General features: G+C 42.2%; 1 protein-coding gene across 1 annotated transcript; it reads left to right on the forward strand.

The window, feature by feature from the left end:
* Positions 1-314: 314 nt before the first annotated feature.
* On the forward strand, positions 315-20,140 carry LOC139424239 (interleukin-2 receptor subunit beta-like). Its single transcript, XM_071175918.1, has 13 exons — positions 315-326; positions 1,322-1,421; positions 4,204-4,315; positions 4,451-4,526; positions 4,772-4,871; positions 5,204-5,337; positions 5,455-5,638; positions 6,022-6,121; positions 6,371-6,455; positions 7,653-8,059; positions 8,363-8,504; positions 8,640-8,846; positions 19,820-20,140. The coding sequence occupies exons 2-13, from the start codon at positions 1,352-1,354 to the stop codon at positions 20,138-20,140; spliced, it is 1,938 nt and encodes a 645-aa protein (XP_071032019.1). The 5' UTR covers positions 315-326; positions 1,322-1,351.
* Positions 20,141-22,323: the final 2,183 nt, after the last annotated feature.

Genomic DNA, 22,323 nt, shown 5'->3' on the forward strand with positions numbered 1-22,323 from the left:
TCATCGTTCCCTTATGCCATGGTTTGTACATCCCAATTGCTATATTGCTTATATAGGTTTATCTCAGTACAGGGTCTTATTCATAATTTTAGACAATGTTGGAATGATTTCATTGTTTTGCTTACTTTGTGTTTTATAATTAGTGTAACAGGGTTATATTGGTGATTCCTCTTGCCACTTTATTGTTAAGCCAATGGGTTTTTGGTTTGAGTTTGTCTTGCCTTCACCTACTCAACATGGCATCTTATTGGCTGGTTTGCGTAGCTTGCTTACGAGGGGGGATGTTCCAGTTAGAATCGTCCCAGTGAACAAGCACCAAACCAGCGGTAAGTTGTTGGTTGCAAAGCACTGTACATCAAAAGTGATTTTTATACTCTCATGGGATGATTTAAATGTACAATTTATATCAAATTGTTTGTAAATGTTATTCGAACATCACACATAAGATGCAGCGGTTTTTGGAGAATATTTGTTGTGCCTTTTGTTGTAAAGAATTCCCACCAGACACAGTAAGTTGCTAGCTAGTACTGGTGGGAATTCTTTACAACAAAATGCACAACAAATATTCATATATTTTGTACAGTGCGTGAGTGCAGAGTTGGATGGTGAGACGTGCATTGCATGACGTGCAATTTTGTGTCGTTCTTATCAGAATAAAGCTACATGACTGGTGCTACATGTTGGAGTTCCGTGTCGATGACTGATTGTACACAACGCAAGAATAGTACTGTTACATTAGCTCATGTGCTTTTCTTCACGAGGAGGGGATAATTACTATAAAATGTTGCTGGGTCTGTAACCATGTTTGACAGTGACACTCGTCTCATTCCAATAGTTTTTTTCCCACAAAAAGTTCAGTAATAGATGTATGCAATTCCAGTTGATATTGCGAGGCCTGTTTTGTTTGCGCTGCCTGTGCGTCGGTATAATGTATATAAAAGTGGATGCTCGTGATGGTATTTTCCTTGACTTTTATATCACATAGGCCTAGTAATATAATCAAATGACTTTACTGGCATGTCTATAAAAAGTTTCAGTTAGCCTCACCAAGATGTTATGCTAAAATCACCACTGGTATGCGTGTGGCATTGATACAACTGACAACACTTAATCACCACGCAAACACACAGAAAATTCATATACACCTTTTTCCCTCCCATCTGTTTTCCATCCCAAATGGCACCGTATTCCCTACATAGTGCAGAGCCAAATGAGCCCTGGTCAAAAGTAGTGCCCTATATAAGAAATAGGGTACCATTTGGAACACTAAGCCACCTGTCTGTCACCTGTTGCTAAGGTCATGTCTCCTACTGTGTTCTAGAATGAGAAAAAGGACCAGGAAGAAGTCATAATGGTTCTATGGTGTCTCTATGTCATCCTGCTCCTCCCCCTACTAACCTGCTCCAGCCAACCACAGTCCTGTAAGTCATCAATACCCTTCACAATGCATTACAACACATGTAGAATGACTTTGAGGTTAAAGTGCAGACTGTCAGCTTTATTTTGACTGTATTTACATCCATATCAGGTGAACCTTTTTAGAAATGACAGCACTTTTTGTGCATAGTCTACCCGTTTTAGGGGACCAAAAGTATTGGGATAAATGCACTAATATGTGTATTAAAGTAGTAAAAGGTTAAGTATTAGGTTGTATATTCATAGCACTCAATGATTATATCAAGCTTGTGACTCTACAAACTTGTTGGATGCATTTGCTGTTTGTTTTGGTTGATAACGTTGTCATGTCTTTATTGAACACACCATGCAAACATTCACAGTGCAGGGTGGGAAAGTATGTGAATCCTTGGATTTAATAACTGGTTGACACTCCTGGCAGCAATAACCTCAACCTAATGTTTTCTGTAGTTGTGGATCAAACCTGCACAACGGTCAGGAGGAATTTTGGACCATTCCTCTTTACAAAACTGTTTCAGTTGAGCAATATTATTTGGATGTCTGGTGTGAACTGCTCTCTTGAGGTCATGCCACAGCATCTCAATCGGGTTGAGGTCAGGACTCTGACTGGGCCACTCCAGAAGGCATATTTTCTTCTGTTGAAGCCATTCTGTTGTTGATTTACTTCTGTGTTTTGGGTCGTTGTCCTATTGCATCACCCAACTTCTGTTGCGCTTCAATTGGCGGACAGATATCCTAATATTGTCCTGCGAAATGTCTTGATAAACTTGGGAATTCATTTTTCCGTCAATGATAGCAATATGTCCAGGCCCTGAGGCAGCAAAGCAGCCCCAAACCATGATGCTCCCTCCACCATACTTTACAGTTGGAATGAGATTTTGATGTTGGTGTGCTGTGCCTTTTTTCTCCACACATATTGTTGTGTGTTCCTTCCAAACAACTCAACTGTAGTTTCATCTGTCCACAGAATATTTTGCCAGTAGCGCTGTGGAACATCCAGGTGCTCTTTTGCAAACTTCAAACGTGCATCAATGTTTTTTTGGAGAGCAGTGGCTTCTTCTGTGGTGTCCTCCCATGAACACCATTCATGTTTAGTGTTTTACGTATCATAGACTCCTCAACAGAGATGTTAGCATGTTCCAGAGATTTCTGTAATTCTTTAGCTGACTCTAGGATTCTTCTTAACCTCATTGAGCATTCTGCGCTGTGCTCTTGCAGTCATCTTTGCAGGACGGCCACTCCTAGGGAGAGTAGCAACAGTGCTGAACTTTCTCCACTTATAGACATTTTGTCTTACTGTGGACTGAGGAACAGCAAGGCTTTCAGAGATATTTTTATAGCCCGTTTTATGCAAGTCAACGATTCCTAATCTTAGGTCTTCAGAGATCTCTTTGGTGCGAGGCATGGTTCATATCAGGCAGTGCTTCTTGTGAATAGCAAACTCACATTTTGTGAGTGTGTTTTATAGGGCAGGGCAGCTCTAACCAACATCTCCAATCTCATCTCATTGATTGGACTCCAGGTTAGCTGACTCCTGACTCCAATTAGCTTTTGGAGACGTCATTAGCCTAAGAGTTCACATACTTTTTCCAACCTACACTGTGAATGTTTAAATTATGTATTCAATATAGACTAGAAAAATACAATAGCTTGTGTGTTATTAGTTTAAGCACACTGTGTATGTCTATTGGCTTAGATGAAGATCAGATCAAATTTGATGACCAATTCATGCAGTAATTCAAATCAAATTGTATTAGTTACATGTGCCAAATACAACAACCTTACAGTGAAATGCTTACTTACGATCCCCTAAGCAACAATGCAGTTTAAAAAAATGTATGGGTAAGAATAAGAGATAAAAGTAACAAGTAATTAAAGAGCAGCAGTAAAATAACAATAGCGAGACTATATACAGGGGGGTACCGATACAGAGTCAATGTGTGGGGGCACCGGTTAGTGAGGTAGTATGTACATTAAGGTACAGTTATTAAAGTGACTGTCCATAGAGGATAAGAGAGTAGCAGCGGTGGGGGGGGGGAATGCAAATATTCTGGGTAGCCATTTGATTCGATGTTCAGGAGTCTTATGGCTTGGGGGTAGAACTGTTTAGAAGCCTCTTGGACCTAGACTTGGCGCTCCGGTACGGCAAGTGGTAGCAGAGAGAACAGTCTATGACTAGGGTGGCTGGAGTCTTTGACAATTTTTAGGCCCTTCCTCTGGCACCGCCTGGTATAGAGGTCCTGGATGGCAGGAAGCTTGGCCCCAGTGATGCACTGGGCCATTCGCACTACCTTCTGTAGTGCCTTGCGGTCGGATGCCAAGCAGTTGCCAGGCAGTGATGCTCTTGATGGTGCAGCTGTTGAACCTTTTGAGGATCTGAGGACCCATGGCAAATCTTTTCAAACCGTCTCCTGTGGGGGAATAGGCATGGTTGTGCCCTCTTCACGACTGTGCTTGGTGTGCTTGGACCATGTTAGTTTGTTGGTGATGTGGGCACCAAGGAACTTGAGGCTCTCAACCTGCTCCACTTCAGCCCCATTGATGAGAATGGTGGTGTGCTCGGTCCTCTTTTTACTGTAGTCCTCAATCATCTCCTTTGTCTTGATCACGTTCCAAAGGGTTCACATACTTTTTCTTGCCATTGTATGATATATGATACAATATGACATAGAGCCTTATAAAACATGACATAGAGCCTGATAAAACTGGCTATTAAACAATGCTAAGCCACAACTATTGAATTCTCTCTCTCTCTCTCCTCTCTCACTCTCTCTCTGTTTCTCAAAGATCTACAGTGTGTCAATGACTTCATCAGTAACATCACGTGTGTGTTGAACAACACATGCATACCCCCAGACATGCCGTGCACTCTGCATGGTGAATACCCCGGGTTTAAAAGGTAAAGAAGACTAAGGATGCAGCCTAACTGGAACCCTATTCTCATAGAGTCCTGGTCTAAAGTAGTGCACTATATAGGGAATAGGGTGCCATTTGGGATGCTAACTGAAACAATGGTTCACTGTTGTAACTACAGGCAATGTGAGATGAAGTCCTTGGCCGGTTTCAACACAACCTTGAGAGGCGGCAGTCTGGTCTTTGAGGGCAATCCAGTGAGTTTTATAAAACTACATCAAGTTAAAACCAATGCTTGGTTATATATGTGCATTATTATAGATCAAAACTAGAATTTGTAACACATTAATCTGGATGAATAAATTAACCAGGAATTTGTTTATTTTTTATTATTTTTTATGACGTTTTTCTAATAATAATATTAATAAAACAATGACAGCATATATATAGACCAATAGGCAAACAACCCTGGATAACTGAACTTCTGTAAATTATCTTTCAGTTCTTTTGGAAAGAGGATAAAATATCCATTGTTGTACGGTGTGGACAAGCAGAAGATTATGTGATACAGATTGAACACCTGTATCAACCATTTAACCACAGTAAGTGTACAGTAATTTGAGTGATATTATGTACGATGTGTCAGATATTACTAACCTACTACATGAATTGTACACCAACTACAACGACTCGTACTGTGACTTTATGGGCCATTTACATGAAAATTAATTATGTGTGTTCAGTATACAAAATGCTCAAACTCAGTACACTATAATACAACATAATGCAATACAAACATGCTGGGAAGCTTATTCATTTAAACAACTTAATACTTTTCTAATTCAACTTAGTACTAGTAGTTCTGTTACAGTGATATTAGTAATATATTAGTGCTACTATGAGTACATTAACTGTGTTGTTTTGTGTTTGGCAGTTAAAATGCATCCCCCTGGCAAGCCGACCGTCATCAATGCCTCAATCGCCTGGACACCAGGAGCTCCCATTTCAAAAATGATAGTCAACTATGACTTCCAACTACAGTGGAAACAGGAACTACATCACTGGGAGGTGAGAGAGAGAGAGAGGGGGGGGGAGGACGAGAGACAGAGGACAGATAATAACAACTGTGTCTCTCTCTTTGTACACTATCTAAAAGTAGACCTACTGTATGTTGTGCTACTGCAGGATGCTGTGGAGGTGAACATATCAAACAAACAGATGTATTTTGACCTGGACCCTGAGATGCTGGAGAGAGGAAGGAGGTACCAGGTCAGAGTCCGGGTTCGAGCCGATTACCCAGACTGTCAGTGGAGCGACTGGAGCCCCAGTGCATCATCGGTCTCCACTCTGGGCCAGATGAAGCCAACAGGTAAATAGAGCATCAGTGATGTCATTGGTAATTAGTACACATTTGAATGTGGGCCTGTATATACTTGGGCTGTGTCCCAAATGGCCCTATAGTTCCCTACATAGTCCAGAGCACTATGGGCCAAAAGCACTGCACTAAACAGGGAATATGTTGCCATTTGGAAGGCAGGCATGGTAGTGTGTTTCCATACGAATCTTTAAAAATAGTTCCTTCTTCCCTATTTCTTTCTTTCGTTCTTAGACATGCAGACACATGCTCAAAACAAAACAAACTTACAGACAGAAATATAAATTAAAGCTTTTTTATGCCAATCTTTTAGTAAAACAGTGGTGTTATGTACGTTCTAAATATGTTCTATGTTGTTCCTCTGATCCTGTTCTTAGGTAGTCCTGATGTTCTAGACCAGGACTTTGTGGTGGTCACCGTGGTGGGAGCTGTTGTTGTACTGGTCCTGCTGGTCTCCATGTTGCTCTGCAAAGGAAAGTGAGTACTGTCTCTCTGTCTATCTATCTGTCTGTCTGTGTGTGTGTGTGTGTGTGTGTGTGTGTGTGTGTGTGTGTCTGTGTGTGTCTGTGTCTGTGTGTGTGTGTGTGTGTGTGGAAGGGTTGGGGTCCATTGCAAATGTGATTTATTTTAACACCAACGGACTGCAAAGTAAACATCATGTTTTAGATGTAATGTTTTGTAGTTGGTTAAGTGCAACTTCCTTACATTTCCGTTCATTGCTGACAGGGTCAAGAAGATTCTGAATCCTCCTATACCAGATCCCTCCAGGTACTTTGAGGGCCTCAACCTCCAGCACGATGGAAACTTCAAGGTCAGTTCTACTTTTGACTGAAGTTATGTGCCAAAAGGGACCCTATTCCCTGTATTGTGCACTACCTTGTTATGGCGGTAGTTAGGTTATAATGGCTGTAGTTAGGTTATAATGGCTGTAGTTAGGTTATAATGGCTGTAGTTAGGTTATAATGGCTGTAGTTAGGTTATAATGGCTGTGGTTAGGTTATAATGGCGGTAGTTAGGCTATAATGGCTGTAGTTAGGCTATAATGGCTGTAGTTAGGCTATAATGGCTGTAGTTAGGTTATAATGGCTGTAGTTAGGTTATAATGGCTGTAGTTAGGCTATAATGGCTGTAAGTTAGGCTATAATGGCTGTAGTTAGGCTATAATGGCTGTAGTTAGGTTGTAATGGCTGTAGTTAGGTTATAATGGCTGTAGTTAGGTTATAATGGCGTTAGTTAGGTTATAATGGCGTTAGTTAGGTTACAATGGCTGTAGTTAGGTTATAATGGCTGTAGTTAGGTTATAATGGCTGTAGTTAGGTTATAATGGCTGTAGTTAGGTTATTATGGCTGTAGTTAGGTTATAATGGCGGTATTTAGGTTATAATGGCAGTAGTTAGGTTATAATGGCTGTAGTTAGGTTATAATGGCTGTAGTTAGGTTATAATGGCTGTAGTTAGGTTGTAATGGCTGTAGTTAGGTTGTAATGGCGGTAGTTAGGTTATAATGACTGTAGTTAAGTTATAATGGCGGTAGTTAGGTTATAATGGCTGTAGTTAGGTTATAATGGCTGTAGTTAGGTTATAATGGCTGTAGTTAGGTTATAATGGTTCTAGTTAGGTTATAATGGCGGTAGTTAGGTTATAATGGCTGTAGTTAGGTTATAATGGCTGTAGTTAGGTTATAATGGCGGTAGTTAGGTTATAATGGCTGTAGTTAGGTTATAATGGCTGGAGCCTAATGAATGGAATGGTATCAAACAGATAAAACACATTTCCATATATTTATTACCAGACATTATTATGAGCTGTCCTCATCATTGTCTTACATTGGCATCATGTTGGAGTGGAGTCACTCCAACATTTAGCTAAATAATGATCATTTTATTTTCCTCTCTGTGTGTGTGTCTCTCTCTCTCTCTGTCTGTCTCTCTCTCTCTCTCTCTCTCTCTGTGTGTCTCTCTCTCTCTCTCTCTCTCTCTCTGTCTCTGTGTGTGTGTCCGTGCCTACAGGCTTGGCTGGGTCCTTTGTTCGCCTTTGAAGCCGTCGACTCTGCCTTGCACCGTGAAGACATCTCCCAGGTAGAGATTACCAACAACATTGGCACCATCGCCCCCCTGAGGAGGGAGACCGATACTGCACTACTACTGAAGAAGAGATTGGACAATAGTGGCCGCTCCGGCTTCAGCAACTTCTTATCTCAATGCTTCCAGCCTGGATCCACATCCACCAAGTTGGAACCCTGCTCTGTACACTCCCCTTACGGACCAGTAGGTGGCACTACTGAAGAGATAGATGAGTGGAAGGAGGAGAACAGAGGAGATAGGATGGATAGTAATAGAGGTGTAGGGGGGAAGGACGAAGATATCAGGGGTGGAGGGAAGGAGGGAGAGATGGGGGGTGGAGGGAAGGAGAGAGAGTTGGGGGGTGGAGGGAAGGAGAGAGAGATGTGTGGTGAAGGGAAGGATAGAGAGATGTTGGGTGGAGGGAAGGATAGAGAGATGTTGGGTGGAGGGAAGGATAGAGAGATGTGTGGTGAAGGGAAGGAGAGAGAGATGTGTGGTGGAGGGAAGGAGAGAGAGTTGGGGGGTGGAGGGAAGGAGAGAGAGTTGGGGGGTGGAGGGAAGGAGAGAGAGATGTGTGGTGAAGGGAAGGAGAGAGAGATGTGTGGTGGAGGGAAGGATAGAGAGATGTATGGTGGAAGTATATTTGGAGGCATCAGTGGAGGTAAAGATATCGTCCAGGTTTCTTCTTACGGGCGTGTTGAGAAGCTCCAGGCCGAGCGTCGGGCCCTCATAAGCCCAGATTCAGGCATCGGCAGTGGGGCAGAGGATCAGGAAAGTCAGGAGAGCGTGGAGGATGCGGTCGGGCCTATTGCATCCACCCCCCATTTTGTCTCTCAGGACTTCCATCTTGTTCCGCTTCTTCCTCTTATCAATAACAATAACTTTACATTCTGCTCCACCCCCTTACCCATTTCCCTGTCCGCTTTCCCCCAGCTTCCCTTCACCCTACCTGGGTTGGATAGTGTAGGGGGAAAGGGTACGGAGATGGGGGTTGGAGGAGGTTCTCTCACAATGTTTTCCTCCTATGAACGTGTGGATAATCTGCAGCTCCAGGCCCAACTCTTGGCCCCTCAGAGACCAGATTCAGACATTGGCAGTGGGGGAGAGGATCAGGAAAGCCAGGAGAGTGTGGGGGATGAGGTCAGGCCAACTGTGACCCCCTGTAACCATATCCCTCTTATTACCACTAACAATATATTTCCATTCTGTTCCACCCCCTTACCAATCCCGCTGGATGTTTTACCCCAACTACCCCTCACCTTCTCTGGGTTTGGGATGGTTCCATCCCTGGGACCCAGTACTAGTACCAGTCATCAAGACAGGCTGTTGGAGATGTCTCTCCTGTCTTCTTCAATGGCAATAGAGCCCTCTAGTGGCGGCTACATGCCAGTGAAAGAAGCTCAGAGCTGAACTATGAAAACATTTGACTAGGGAGGGACTAATGATTTATATATACACTAGATGACTGACAGGCTGTTTTGAAGCCACCACTCCTCCATCTGGGCACTCCCCCTCCATTGTAAAAAATAATTTGGAAGCTATAGAAATGCATTTACTAATGTCTACATTTGTTTTTACCACATGTATTCTATTACAGACACACTTTTTTTAAAGAACTAATGTAACTGTCCCCACTACAACAACAAAAAAAGACTTACAAGTATGTAATTTGGTCGTTGAAACATTTCAATGACATACTGTAGAATTCCTCCATTCCAATAGAGCTCCACAGTAGAGGTGCCATAATACCCATAAAACCTAGTGTTCAAACAGGGAAACGGTTCCAATTGTTTTTCCATCATTCATTTTTCCCTTAAGGGATTTTAGAAACACTTAAAATAAGGCCTGTAGCCTCCTGAGTGGCGCAGTGGTCTAAAACTCTGCATCGCAAGCTGTGTCAGAGCCCGGCTGTGAGCGGGAGCCCCATAGGGCGACACACAATTGGCCCAGGGTTTGGCCGGGGGGCTTTCCTAGGCTCATCGCACTCTATCGACTCCTTGTGGCAGTGTTAAAATTTTAAACAAATCAAAATATATTGTAGATTCTTCAAAGTTGCCACCTTTTGCCTTGATGACAGCTTTGCACACTCTGTGTTCTCTCAACCAGTTTCACCTGGAATGCTTTTCCAACTGTCTTGAAGGAGTTTCCACATATGCTGAGCACTTGTTGGCTGTGGTCCAACTCATCCCAAACCCTCTCAATTGGGTTGAGGTCGGGTAATTGTGGAATCCAGGTCATCTGATGCAGCACTCCATCATTCTCCTTCTTGGTCAAATAGCCCTTACACAGCCTGGAGGTGCAGAGATTATCACAGTTTGGAGGTGCAGAGATTATCACAGTTTGGAGGTGCAGAGATTATCACAGCTTGGAGGTGCAGAGATTATCACAGTTTGGAGGTGCAGAGATTATCACAGTTTGGAGGTGCAGAGATTATCACAGTTTGGAGGTGCAGAGATTATCACAGTTTGGAGGTGCAGAGATTATCACAGTTTGGAGGTGCAGAGATTATCACAGTTTGGAGGTGCATAGATTATCACAGTTTGGAGGTGCATAGATTATCACAGTTTGGAGGTGCATAGATTATCACAGTTTGGAGGTGCAGAGATTATCACAGTTTGGAGGTGCAGAGATTATCACAGTTTGGAGGTGCAGAGATTATCACAGTTTGGAGGTGCATAGATTATCACAGTTTGGAGGTGCAGAGATTATCACAGTTTGGAGGTGCAGAGATTATCACAGTTTGGAGGTGCAGAGATTATCACAGTTTGGAGGTGCAGAGATTATCACAGTTTGGAGGTGCAGAGATCATCACAGCTTGGAGGTGCATAGATCATCACAGCTTGGAGGTGCAGATATCATCACAGCTTGGAGGTGCAGAGATCATCACAGCTTGGAGGTGCAGAGATCATCACAGCTTGGAGGTGCAGAGATCATCATAGCTTGGAGGTGCAGAGATAATCACAGCTTGGAGGTGCAGAGATAATCACAGCTTGGAGGTGCAGAGATCATCACAGCTTGGAGGTGCAGAGATCATCACAGCTTGGAGGTGCAGAGATCATCACAGCTTGGAGGTGCAGAGATCATCACAGCTTGGAGGTGCAGAGATCATCACAGCTTGGAGGTGCAGAGATCATCACAGCTTGGAGGTGCAGAGATCATCACAGCTTGGAGGTGCAGAGATCATCACAGCTTGGAGGTGCAGAGATCATCACAGCTTAGAGGTGCAGAGATCATCACAGCTTGGAGGTGCAGAGACACATGCAGATCATCTGTTCACCTACTCTGCATCTCACAAAGACATGGCGGTTGGAACCACAAATCTAAAATTTCGACTCATCAGACCAAAGGACAGATTTCCACCTTTCTAATTTCCATTGCTTGTGTATCTTGGCCCAAGCAAGTCTCTTCTTATTATTGGTGTCCTTTAATAGTGGTTTCTTTGCAGCAATTCAACCATGATTCACACCGTCTCCTCTGAACTGGTGATGTTGAGATGTGTCTGTTTTTTAAACTCTGTGAAGCATTTAATTGGGCTGCAATTTCTGAGGTGGTAACTGTAATGAACTTATCCTCTGCAGCAGAGGAAACTCTGGGTCTTCATTTCCTGTGGTGGTCCTCATGACAGCCAGTTTCATCATAGCGCTTGATGGTTTTTGCGACTGCACTTGAAGAACTTTCAAAGTTATTGAAATTTTCCGTATTGACTGACCTTGTCTTAAATTAATGATGTACTGTTGTTCGCTTTGCTTATTTGAGCTGTTCTTGACATAATATGGACTTGGTCTTTTACCAAATAGGGCTATCTTCTGTACACCACCCTACCTTGTCACAACACAATTGATTGGCTCGAATGCATTAAGAAGGGAAATAATTGACACAAATTAACTTTTAAAAAGGCACACCTGTTAATTGAAATTCATTCCAGGTGACTACCTCATGAAGCTGGTTGAGAGAATGCCAAGAGTGTGCAAAGCTGTCAAGGCAAAGGGTAGCTACTTTGAAGAATCTCAAATATAAAAATATACTTTAATTCCATATGTGTTATTTCATAGTGTTGGTGTCTTCACTATTATTCTACAAAGTAGAAAAGAGTAAAAAATAAAGAAAAACCCTTGAATGACTAGGTGTGTCCAAACTTTTGACTGGTACTGTATATTCGGTTCTATTTACTCTCCGATTCGAAAATACTAATTTGCATCAACATAGACATCATGCAAGTCCTGCACATCATCTCTGGTGTCATCGCTGACACCTTTTGCTAGCAGGTATTGTGTCAATTTAAAACTTGCACAAGATCGTTTCCAGAATTGTACATTTAAAAAGATTCTGCCAATTCATTCATTACTCCATTTAGCTAACATTAGACACTTAATCCAGAGATTTGGGGCAGCAGGTAGTCTAGTGGTTAGAGCGTTGGGCAAGTAACCAAAATGCTGCTGATTTGAATCCCCGAGCTGACAGGGTAAAAAAATTGTCATTCTGCCCCTGAACAAGGCAGTTAACCCTCTGTTCCCCAGTAGGCCGTCATTGTCAATAAGAATTTGTTCTTAACCGACTTGCTTAGTTAAATAAAGGTTACATTTAAAAAAACATGTATTTTTTTATTATTCCCTTTCCCTCATGGTATTTGTAGTTCTTTATGATAGCCACATTAGCAGCTAATAAGCATCACATTTTTTATATTGATTAAATCACCTTGTCCTAGACATATTTACATGGTTATCAAAACATTCAATCAGGGTAAAACTACAGGAAACACTGTCCTTATTTTAAGTGTTTCTGAAATCCCCTGTGGGGAAATATGAATGGTGTAAAAACGATTGGAACCATTTCCCTGTTTGACTGTTAAGTTGTATGTGTATTGTGACTCATACTCGTAGTCTATGGAGGACTGCTTTTCTGAGGAGTGCCAATATGGCCGACCGGTGGCTTCAAAACCTCTCATTGGCCAAAACATACAGTAGCATCAGCAATCCAGGGTTTATATACGTCATTGGGAGGGATACAGTGCTTCCAGGTGGATAGAGAAAAAAGGGGCAATCTGGGACTTGGTACATTCATTTTGTTGCTGTTTGAATCCCAGATTTCCCTTTTAATGGGATGTGGTTGAGGTATGGGAATGTTTTAGATAGGTTCATAGATATGCTTTTCCAGTAGATACTGTACATCAGGGCTATTCAACTAGCGGCCCGCGCGCCAGATCCGGCCCGTTTAGGAATTTAAACCCTGAACATTAATAAAAGTTCTGTAAAAAAAAAAAAAATCCACCAATATCCGCCCCGCCGTTCAGTGCCAAAATGACAAGCCCTATCTATGGTGGTTGTCTATAGTCTGGTGCCTATGTAGAATGTCAATGGGTTTTCTTCATGTGGATTTGGCAGTAGAGTTTGAACAGTTTAAGCTTCAAAATATGATGAAAGCTACACCTCTAAGAAACACATACATGCCTTCTGTTGTCCTCTCTGATGCTCACAAAGACTCGTTAGAAGTGAGAGACAAACAACACACCTAATGACTGGGGGAAATTCATTCAAAACATCCTTCCTTCAGACTGGAATTTGACATGATCTGATTTGACATATCTTTGTCTTATTTACTGAGATGCTTAGTTTTCAGATGCTTTTAAAATGACCTAATTACTTTTAAGAAGCTTTTAATAATTATTTAACTGCTTTATTGGTGGTTGTGGGTCACTTGTTTTATACAGTTCTTCGAAGAATAATCACATGTGGAAAATGTCCTGCAATTAAACCTTTTTTCATCTGGCCTCTGTAAGAAGATAGTTGAATAGCCCTGCTGTACATTATATAGATACACATCCATATCATCAGTTCCATAGGATGGTAACAGGTGGATAGAGACAGTTAATGTGGTTCTATAGGATGGTAACAGGTGGATAGAGACAGTTAATGTGGTTCTATAGGATGGTAACAGGTGGATAGAGACAGTTAATGTGGTTCTATAGGATGGTAACAGGTGGATAGAGACAGTTAATGTGGTTCTATAGGATGGTAACAGGTGGATAGAGACAGTTAATGTGGTTCTATAGGATGGTAACAGGTGGATAGAGACAGTTAATGTGGTTCTATAGGATGGTAACAGGTGGATAGAGACAGTTAATGTGGTTCTATAGGATGGTAACAGGTGGATAGAGACAGTTAATTTGGTTCTATAGGATGGTAACAGGTGGATAGAGACAGTTAATGTGGTTCTATAGGATGGTAACAGGAGGATAGAGACAGTTAATGTGGTTCTATAGGATGGTTACAGGTGGATAGAGACAGTTAATGTGATTCTATAGGATGGTAACAGGTGGATAGAGACAGTTAATGTGGTTCTATAGAATGGTAACAGGTGGATAGAGACAGTTAATGTGGTTCTATAGGATGGTAACAGGTGGATAGAGACAGTTAATGTGGTTCTATAGGATGGTAACAGGTGGATAGAGACAGTTAATGTGGTTCTATAGGATGGTAACAGGTGGATAGAGACAGTTAATGTGGTTCTATAGGATGGTAACAGGTGGATAGAGACAGTTAATGTGGTTCTATAGGATGGTAACAGGTGGATAGAGACAGTTAATGTGGTTCTATAGGATGGTAACAGGTGGATAGAGACAGTTAATGTGGTTCTATAGGATGGTAACAGGTGGATAGAGACAGTTAATGTGGTTCTATAGGATGGTAACAGGTGGATAGAGACAGTTAATTTGGTTCTATAGGATGGTAACAGGTGGATAGAGACAGTTAATGTGGTTCTATAGGATGGTAACAGGAGGATAGAGACAGTTAATGTGGTTCTATAGGATGGTTACAGGTGGATAGAGACAGTTAATGTGATTCTATAGGATGGTAACAGGTGGATAGAGACAGTTAATGTGGTTCTATAGAATGGTAACAGGTGGATAGAGACAGTTAATGTGGTTCTATAGGATGGTAACAGGTGGATAGAGACAGTTAATGTGGTTCTATAGGATGGTAACAGGTGGATAGAGACAGTTAATGTGGTTCTATAGGATGGTAACAGGTGGATAGAGACAATTAATGTGGTTCTATAGGATGGTAACAGGTGGATAGAGACAGTTAATGTGGTTCTATAGGATGGTAACAGGTGGATAGAGACAATTAATGTGGTTCTATAGGATGGTAACAGGTGGATAGAGACAGTTAATGTGGTTCTATAGGATGGTAACAGGTGGATAGAGACAGTTAATGTGGTTCTATAGGATGGTAACAGGTGGATAGAGACAGTTAATGTGGTTCTATAGGATGGTAACAGGTGGATAGAGACAGTTAATGTGGTTCTATAGGATGGTAACAGGTGGATAGAGACAGTTAATGTGGTTCTATAGGATGGTAACAGGTGGATAGAGACAGTTAATGTGGTTCTATAGGATGGTAACAGGAGGATAGAGACAGTTAATGTGGTTCTATAGGATGGTAACAGGTGGATAGAGACAGTTAATGTGGTTCTATAGGATGGTAACAGGTGGATAGAGACAGTTAATGTGGTTCTATAGGATGGTAACAGGTGGATAGAGACAGTTAATGTGGTTCTATAGGATGGTAACAGGAGGATAGAGACAGTTAATGTGGTTCTATAGGATGGTAACAGGAGGATAGAGACAGTTAATGTGGTTCTATAGGATGGTAACAGGAGGATAGAGACAGTTAATGTGGTTCTATAGGATGGTAACGGGAGGATAAAGACAGTTGGTGTTGATTGCTTTGTGTTAGTCATAAACAGTGTTTTGTCTTGTAGGCTACTTTGTTTGTTTAAAAAACAAAGAAGAAATAGCAGTTGAGTTTACCACTCAAGTCATATATTTTCTGTTGAATACTCAGAAAATTGTCTATAAGCTTTTATAAACTGGGTGGTCCGAGCTCTGAATGCTGATTGGCTGAAATACATGGTATATCAGACCGTATACCACGGATATGACAAAACATTTATTTTTACTGCTCTAATTACTTTGGTAACCAGTTTATAATAACAATAAGGCACCTTGGCTAATTTACTCCACGTTGCATCGTGCCTAAGAACAGCCCTTAGCTGTGGTATATTGGTACATACCACACCCCCCCGGGCCTTGTTGTTTTTTTCATACCACTTCTGAACACTTTTCTATCTCATGACAGTACTACATCTATTTATGATATCAATATGATACTATGATTGTGCTCACAGTAAATACTGATCTGATACTGATAAATCTCTCAGTAGAAATGAAGAATGTATTATTATGTTGTGTATAACATGGCCAACTTGAATGTAATGTCTCTTTTGAAAAATGATATTATTTTTGTATATTTAAATAACACTGTTGTATGTTAAACATCACAGCATAGTTGGAAGATATATGGTGCATAGAAATCTGAAGAGGGTGGCCAGTAGAGATGGGATGGGCTGAGGGAAGCTGAGGGAAGCTGAGGGAAGCTGAGGGTTGGGATGTGGAATTGGAGACAAGTGGGATTGGAGTTGTTTGGTGGGGGATAGAATGATGGTCAAAGATCAAAGTAAAACAAATAAAGTCCAAATAAAACTGAACAAACACTGAGGGGCAGTGTTGTTACAGCTAACAGTGTTGTTACAGCTAACAGTGTTGTTACAGCTAACAGTGTTGTTACAGCTAACAGTGTTGTTACAGCTAACGATGTTGTTACAGCTAACAGTGTTGTTACAGCTAACAGCTAAGAGTGTTGTTACAGCTAACGGTGTTGTTACAGCTAACGGTGTTGTTACAGCTAACGGTGTTGTTACAGCTAACGGTGTTGTCACAGCTAACGGTGTTGTTACAGCTAACGGTGTTGTTACAACTAACGGTGTTGTTACAGCTAACGGTGTTGTCACAGCTAACGGTGTTGTCACAGCTAACGGTGTTGTCACAGCTAACGGTGTTGTCACAGCTAACGGTGTTGTTACAGCTAACGGTGTTGTTACAGCTAACGTTGTTGTTACAGATAACGGTGTTGTTACAGCTAACGGTGTTGTTACAGCTAACGGTGTTGTTACAGCTAACGGTGTTGTTACAGCTAACAGTGTTGTTACAGATAACGGTGTTGTTACAGCTAACGGTGTTGTTACAGCTAACAGTGTTGTTACAGCTAACGGTGTTGTCACAGCTAACGGTGTTGTCACAGCTAACGGTGTTGTCACAGCTAGCGGTGTTGTCACAGCTAACGGTGTTGTCACAGCTAACGGTGTTGTCACAGCTAACGGTGTCGTTACAGCTAACGGTGTTGTTACAGCTAATGCCAGTTTGCCTGAGGCTGATGTCGTGCAGGTGTTTGTACACAGGCATATACACGGACACACACATGGAAATAGTGCCATACGTGCACTCAAACATATTCAAACATATTCAGTTGACCTCGCTCTTATGATTTTAGTTGTCCTTGATGTCTTTTGTTTTTTGCATTGTTGTTTTCTGTTTTCCTTTGTCTTGTTTTGTCTTTTGTTCATTTTGTTGGTTGTTGGTGCATTGGGGGCTTTGGGGTGGGGGGGGGGGGGGTCACGAATGGCTGGTGGTTGGGAGCTTGGGCCCGGGGGCTGATGGATCGCTGGTTCGGGGCCACGTTTTTGACCTTGTGGGAGATCTGTCGACGTGCCCTTGAGCAGGGCGTTGACCCTGGTTGCTTCTGTGTGTCTCTCTGGATGTCTGTTAGATGACTAATGTGATGTAGTTGTTGAGCGGCTTCACTGCCAGTATATTGTATGTTTTAAATATTATATAAAAAATTATATTAAAAATGTATAAAAATGTTGCAGATGAAATAGTTTGGGATTTTGCAAATTGTCATTATTATAAGTTAGCCTTTTTAAATGCATTTTTATAAGGCAGCTTCATTTTCATTACAATCTTATTGATAATCATTGGTAAAGGGATGTATTGTTTAACATAGCTGAAAGTTGTTTTAAAAAAAAAGAATATTTCAGCCAATTAATAAAGAATCAACTGTCTCTCTCTGTGTGTGTGCGTTACAAATTCTACAAACACTTCCTTTGGACACATTGAAATGTACCATTAGGTCAGTGTTATCCGGGATCCTTGGGACGTCCATACCCTAAACCCTAACACTAACCCTTACTTTAACTCATTTGATTTTCGACTTCAATGGGGTAGAGCCGTCCCAACAATACCAGATAGCACAGACTCTGTTGGAGCCCTGGGCCGGGCTGCCCGGATGATGGTGAAGGTGCTGCTGTTGTTAGGCGTCGACTGCTGATGTCGATAGAACCTACACATGTTACATGCCCCGAGAGGATGTACGGTGCTACAGGCGATGGCTTTTAACATTTTTTAATTGTTTAATTTCACCTTTATTTAACCAGGTAGGCCAGTAGATAACAAGTTCTCACTTACAACTGCGACCTGGCCAAGATAAAGTAAAGCAGTGCGACAAAAACAACAACCCAGAGTTACACATAAACAAATATACAGTCAATAACACAATATAAAAATCTATGCACAGTGTGTGTAAATGTAGAAGAGTAGGGAGGTAAGGCAATAAATAGGCCATAGAGGCGAAATAATTACAATAACGAGAACGGAACTAATCTTAAATGTTTAATGCTTTGACAGTTACCAGACAGAGACAACAAATGTCTCGCAATCAATTACTTTTTACGTGTAGGATAAATTAAGTTGAGCTTTTAGGCTGTTGTTATTATTGGTTCAAGTTTAGGCTACTAGCTTATCTGGTCCAATGGGAATTCGGAAGGTACAATGCGCTTTAGGAAATATTGACCGAGGGCTCTAGCCTACCTTTGGATTTAAAGACTAAAAGGTAGAGTTGTTTCCTCCTGCCGTTCTAGTGGTCGTTACCGACATGTCTGACCCTGGACGGGGGTTCAACCAAGACACATGAAGAAATTAACCGCTCCAACTATCCGCCACCGGTATTTTTTTGACGGAGAATGTCTCGCGCGGAACAACGGTTTTGTGAAGTTTGATCGCCCTCGGGCAAGGCTTCAAAAAGTCGCGCTCTTGTGGACCTGCCATTAGAATGGGTCAGCAGAAGTAGTGATTGGCAATAGGCATATGATTTATCTACCATATAAAGTAAATAACAAATATTTTCTCATTTATAATAGCTCCCTAGAAACATTCGAGTATTTCCGTTATCGTGTAGCCTAATGCTTGATTAGATCAGAAACAGAAGCCTTGTCCATAAGAACAGATCTAGAGTCAGATTTGCATACTCTACCCCAATCATCACCATTAGGATGAAAGAATACCTGTGTCTGTATGCAGAATCCTACTCATGTAGAACTCTAAACTCTGATGCCAGCTGTTAGGGAGCATTGTGTGTGGGTTTGTGTAGTGGTGTTGATGTTCTTTACAGTTAGGGAGCATTGTGTGTGTGGGGGGGTTGTGTGGTGGTGGTGTTGTTGTTGTTGATGTTCTTTACAGTTAGGGAGCATTGTGTGTGTGTGGGTTCGTGTGGTGTTGTTGTTGATTATGTTCTTTACAGTTAGGGAGCATTGTGTGTGTGTGTGGGTTTGTGTGGTGGTGGTGTTGTTGTTGTTTATGTTCTTTACAGTTAGGGAGCATTGTGTGTGTGTGTGGGTTTGTGTGGTGGTGGTGTTGTTGTTGTTTATGTTCTTTACAGTTAGGGAGCATTGTGTGTGTGGGGGGGGTTGTGTGGTGTTGTTGTTGTTGATTATGTTCTTTACAGTTAGGGAGCATTGTGTGTGTGTGTGGGTTTGTGTAGTGGTGTTGATGTTCTTTACAGTTAGGGTGCATTGTGTGTGTGGGGGGTTATGTGGTGGTGTTGTTGTTGATGTTGTTTACAGTTAGGGAGCATTGTGTGTGTGTGGGGGGGGGGGGGGGGGTTGTGTGGTGGTGGTGTTGTTGTTGTTGATGTTGTTTACAGTTAGGGAGCATTGTGTGTGTGGGGGGTTGTGTGGTGGTGTTGTTGATGTTGTTTACAGTTAGGGAGCATTGTGTGTGGGGGGGGTTTGTGTGGTGGTGTTGTTGTTGATGTTGTTTACAGTTAGGGAGCATTGTGTGTGTGGGGGGTTGTGTGGTGGTGTTAGTGTTGTTGATGTTCCTTTCAGGCTGGTAACGAGACCTCTGTGACGTCCTCTAAAACTTCTAGATGATCCTATAGGTGTCTCCTAGCCTCACCACTCCTAGCCTCACCACTCCTAGCCTCACCACTCCTAGCCTCACCACTCCTAGCCTCACCACCCCTAGCCTCACCACCCCTAGCCTCACCACCCCTAGCCTCACCACCCCTAGCCTCACCACTCCTAGCCTCACCACCCCTAGCCTCACCACTCCTAGCCTCACCACTCCTAGCCTCACCACTCCTAGCCTCACCACTCCTAGCCTCACCACTCCTAGCCTCACCACTCCTAGCCTCACTATCGTCACCATCATCATCCGTCTGGTCTGGTACTTCCTGGGTGAGCAGGGGATTGTGGAATAATAATGTGGGACACAGACACGCTTGCGAGCAGCCCAGACCACTTACACACACACACACACACACACACACACACACACACACACACACACACACACACACACACAAGCTACGATTGGCTATCTGATATGTAACATGCCTGTAAGTCTCTCCCCCTCCCACCAGGGTACAGGATGTGGGTACTGGAGCCTATTTTTGTTTTACGCCTATCCCAAACCTTTACCCAACCCATAACCATTACGGAGTTAATGCCTAACCTTAACCTTAAACATTTTGAAATTTGACGTTCAAGAAAAATGTATGAACGTTTAATTCTGACGTGAGACTGTGAGAGCTAGTTGTGCGCACACACACACACACACACACACACACACACACACACACACACACACATGCATGCATGCATTGCAGTCTCTGTATTGTCGTATTGTTTTTTCTTTACAATTTAAATACTGACAATCAAACTACAGAATATACATGTGTCTCTCTCTCTCTCCCACTCCCCCCTTCCTCTCTCTCTGCCCCCCCCCCTCTCTCTCTTTTTCCTCTGTCTGTCTCAGGTTTGAAGGTGAGTGAATGGCTCAGATCTACAGTATCTCACTACTTCAACTCCACTGAAGTGTTTGGGTTGGTGAAACCAGATCCAGATCCAGGCCAACATAGATACATCAATGTAGAGGTACCCGCTGAACTAAAGGAAGCTCCAACATTGGGGAGGCAGGGTAGCCTAGCTGTTAGAGCGTTGGACTAGTAACCGAAAGGTTGTAAGTTCAAATCCCCAAGCTGACAAGGTACAAATCTGTCGCTCTGAACAGGCACTGTTCCTAGGCCGTCATTGAAAATAAGAATTTGTTCTTAACTGACTAAAAAAAATAGTGTTTGTTTGGATGAGACAGAGTGATTGGACAATAGTTAGAAACTGGCTTACCCCCGTAGGCTCAAATTCTAAAGGATCAATGTAAAACTGGCCAGTGTCTGGGGGTAACTGTATCTTACTGTTTGGACTAGAGGGGGTTGGAGTCATTCTTTCATTAGCCTTATCATTCACACATCTCATTCCAAAATCCTGGGCATGGAGATTGCATGTCTGTGTGCTCGATTTTATATACCTGTCAGCAATAGGCATCACTAAAATAGCTGAATCCACTCATTTAAAGGGGTGTAAATAGTGTATTTTAGTAAGTGTTCCTGTTCCCACCTACGAAACTTGTCCAGTAAATGGACAAAGTCATTTCAGGAAGTTCTTCCATGTCTGCATTCAGAGTTCTCCAAGGAAAATCATATCCTTGTGAAATAATAGTTGACTCATCCTCATTTATTTGTTGAATCTGTGTGTCTGTGTGTTTATGATCATCAGATGAACGCGTTCAGTCTGTTATCTGTCTCTACGTTTGGACCAGACCCACCCACTGTTCAGCAGAGATACAGGATGGCCGAGTGGACCCACCCACCGGTCACACAGACACACACGGAAAAACACACACACACACACACACACTTTAAACCGGAAGACATTCCGTAGTGATAGGAATGTACTTCATGTGGAATAAACACGTGGTATGCATAGCAGCAGGAAGTAAGGATGCTGGGTGTGCTTCAGCGCCCCCTGATGAATCACATTTTAAAAAATAATACTCGTACAAATAAAACATTTAGGATTATTAGTTTTTTTTACCACCAAATTAGTGCCTTAGTCCTTTATGAGCGGAGAAAAATACTAGTCAGCAGAACAGGGAGGAAAATACCCCCAACCCTAAAAACCTCTTCCTGATGGTGTGTATTGTAATCAGTGATCTTTAATTGGTTAAGAACATGGTTGAGTTTTTGTTTGTATCTAATAACTATTATACCTTTATCCTTGTTCTATATGAATAAAGCACCTGGACACGGTTGAAAGAAGACTGTTCAGTACATGCTAAATAGTCTCCTTTCGTAGCTGCTTGTGGAGGTGAAAAGCGGCTGTGAAAATCAACAACTTGTTACACCAAGGCCATACTCTAGTCACACTTTGTCCAGTTGAGGGCAGCAACACATCGTATTTGGTCTCTGTCTCTCTCTTTCACTACCTCCCTCGCCACACACGGCACTTTCAAAGGTTTTGCTCCTGTTATTTCCAGAAAGGAATAAAAACAGAACATGTTCTAATGTGACACTTTGCATCATCTCAACATTTCACAGTAACCAGA

Source organism: Oncorhynchus clarkii, chromosome 13, assembly GCF_045791955.1.
Source record: "Oncorhynchus clarkii lewisi isolate Uvic-CL-2024 chromosome 13, UVic_Ocla_1.0, whole genome shotgun sequence".
In the NCBI taxonomy this organism is placed as follows: Eukaryota; Metazoa; Chordata; class Actinopteri; order Salmoniformes; family Salmonidae; genus Oncorhynchus; species Oncorhynchus clarkii.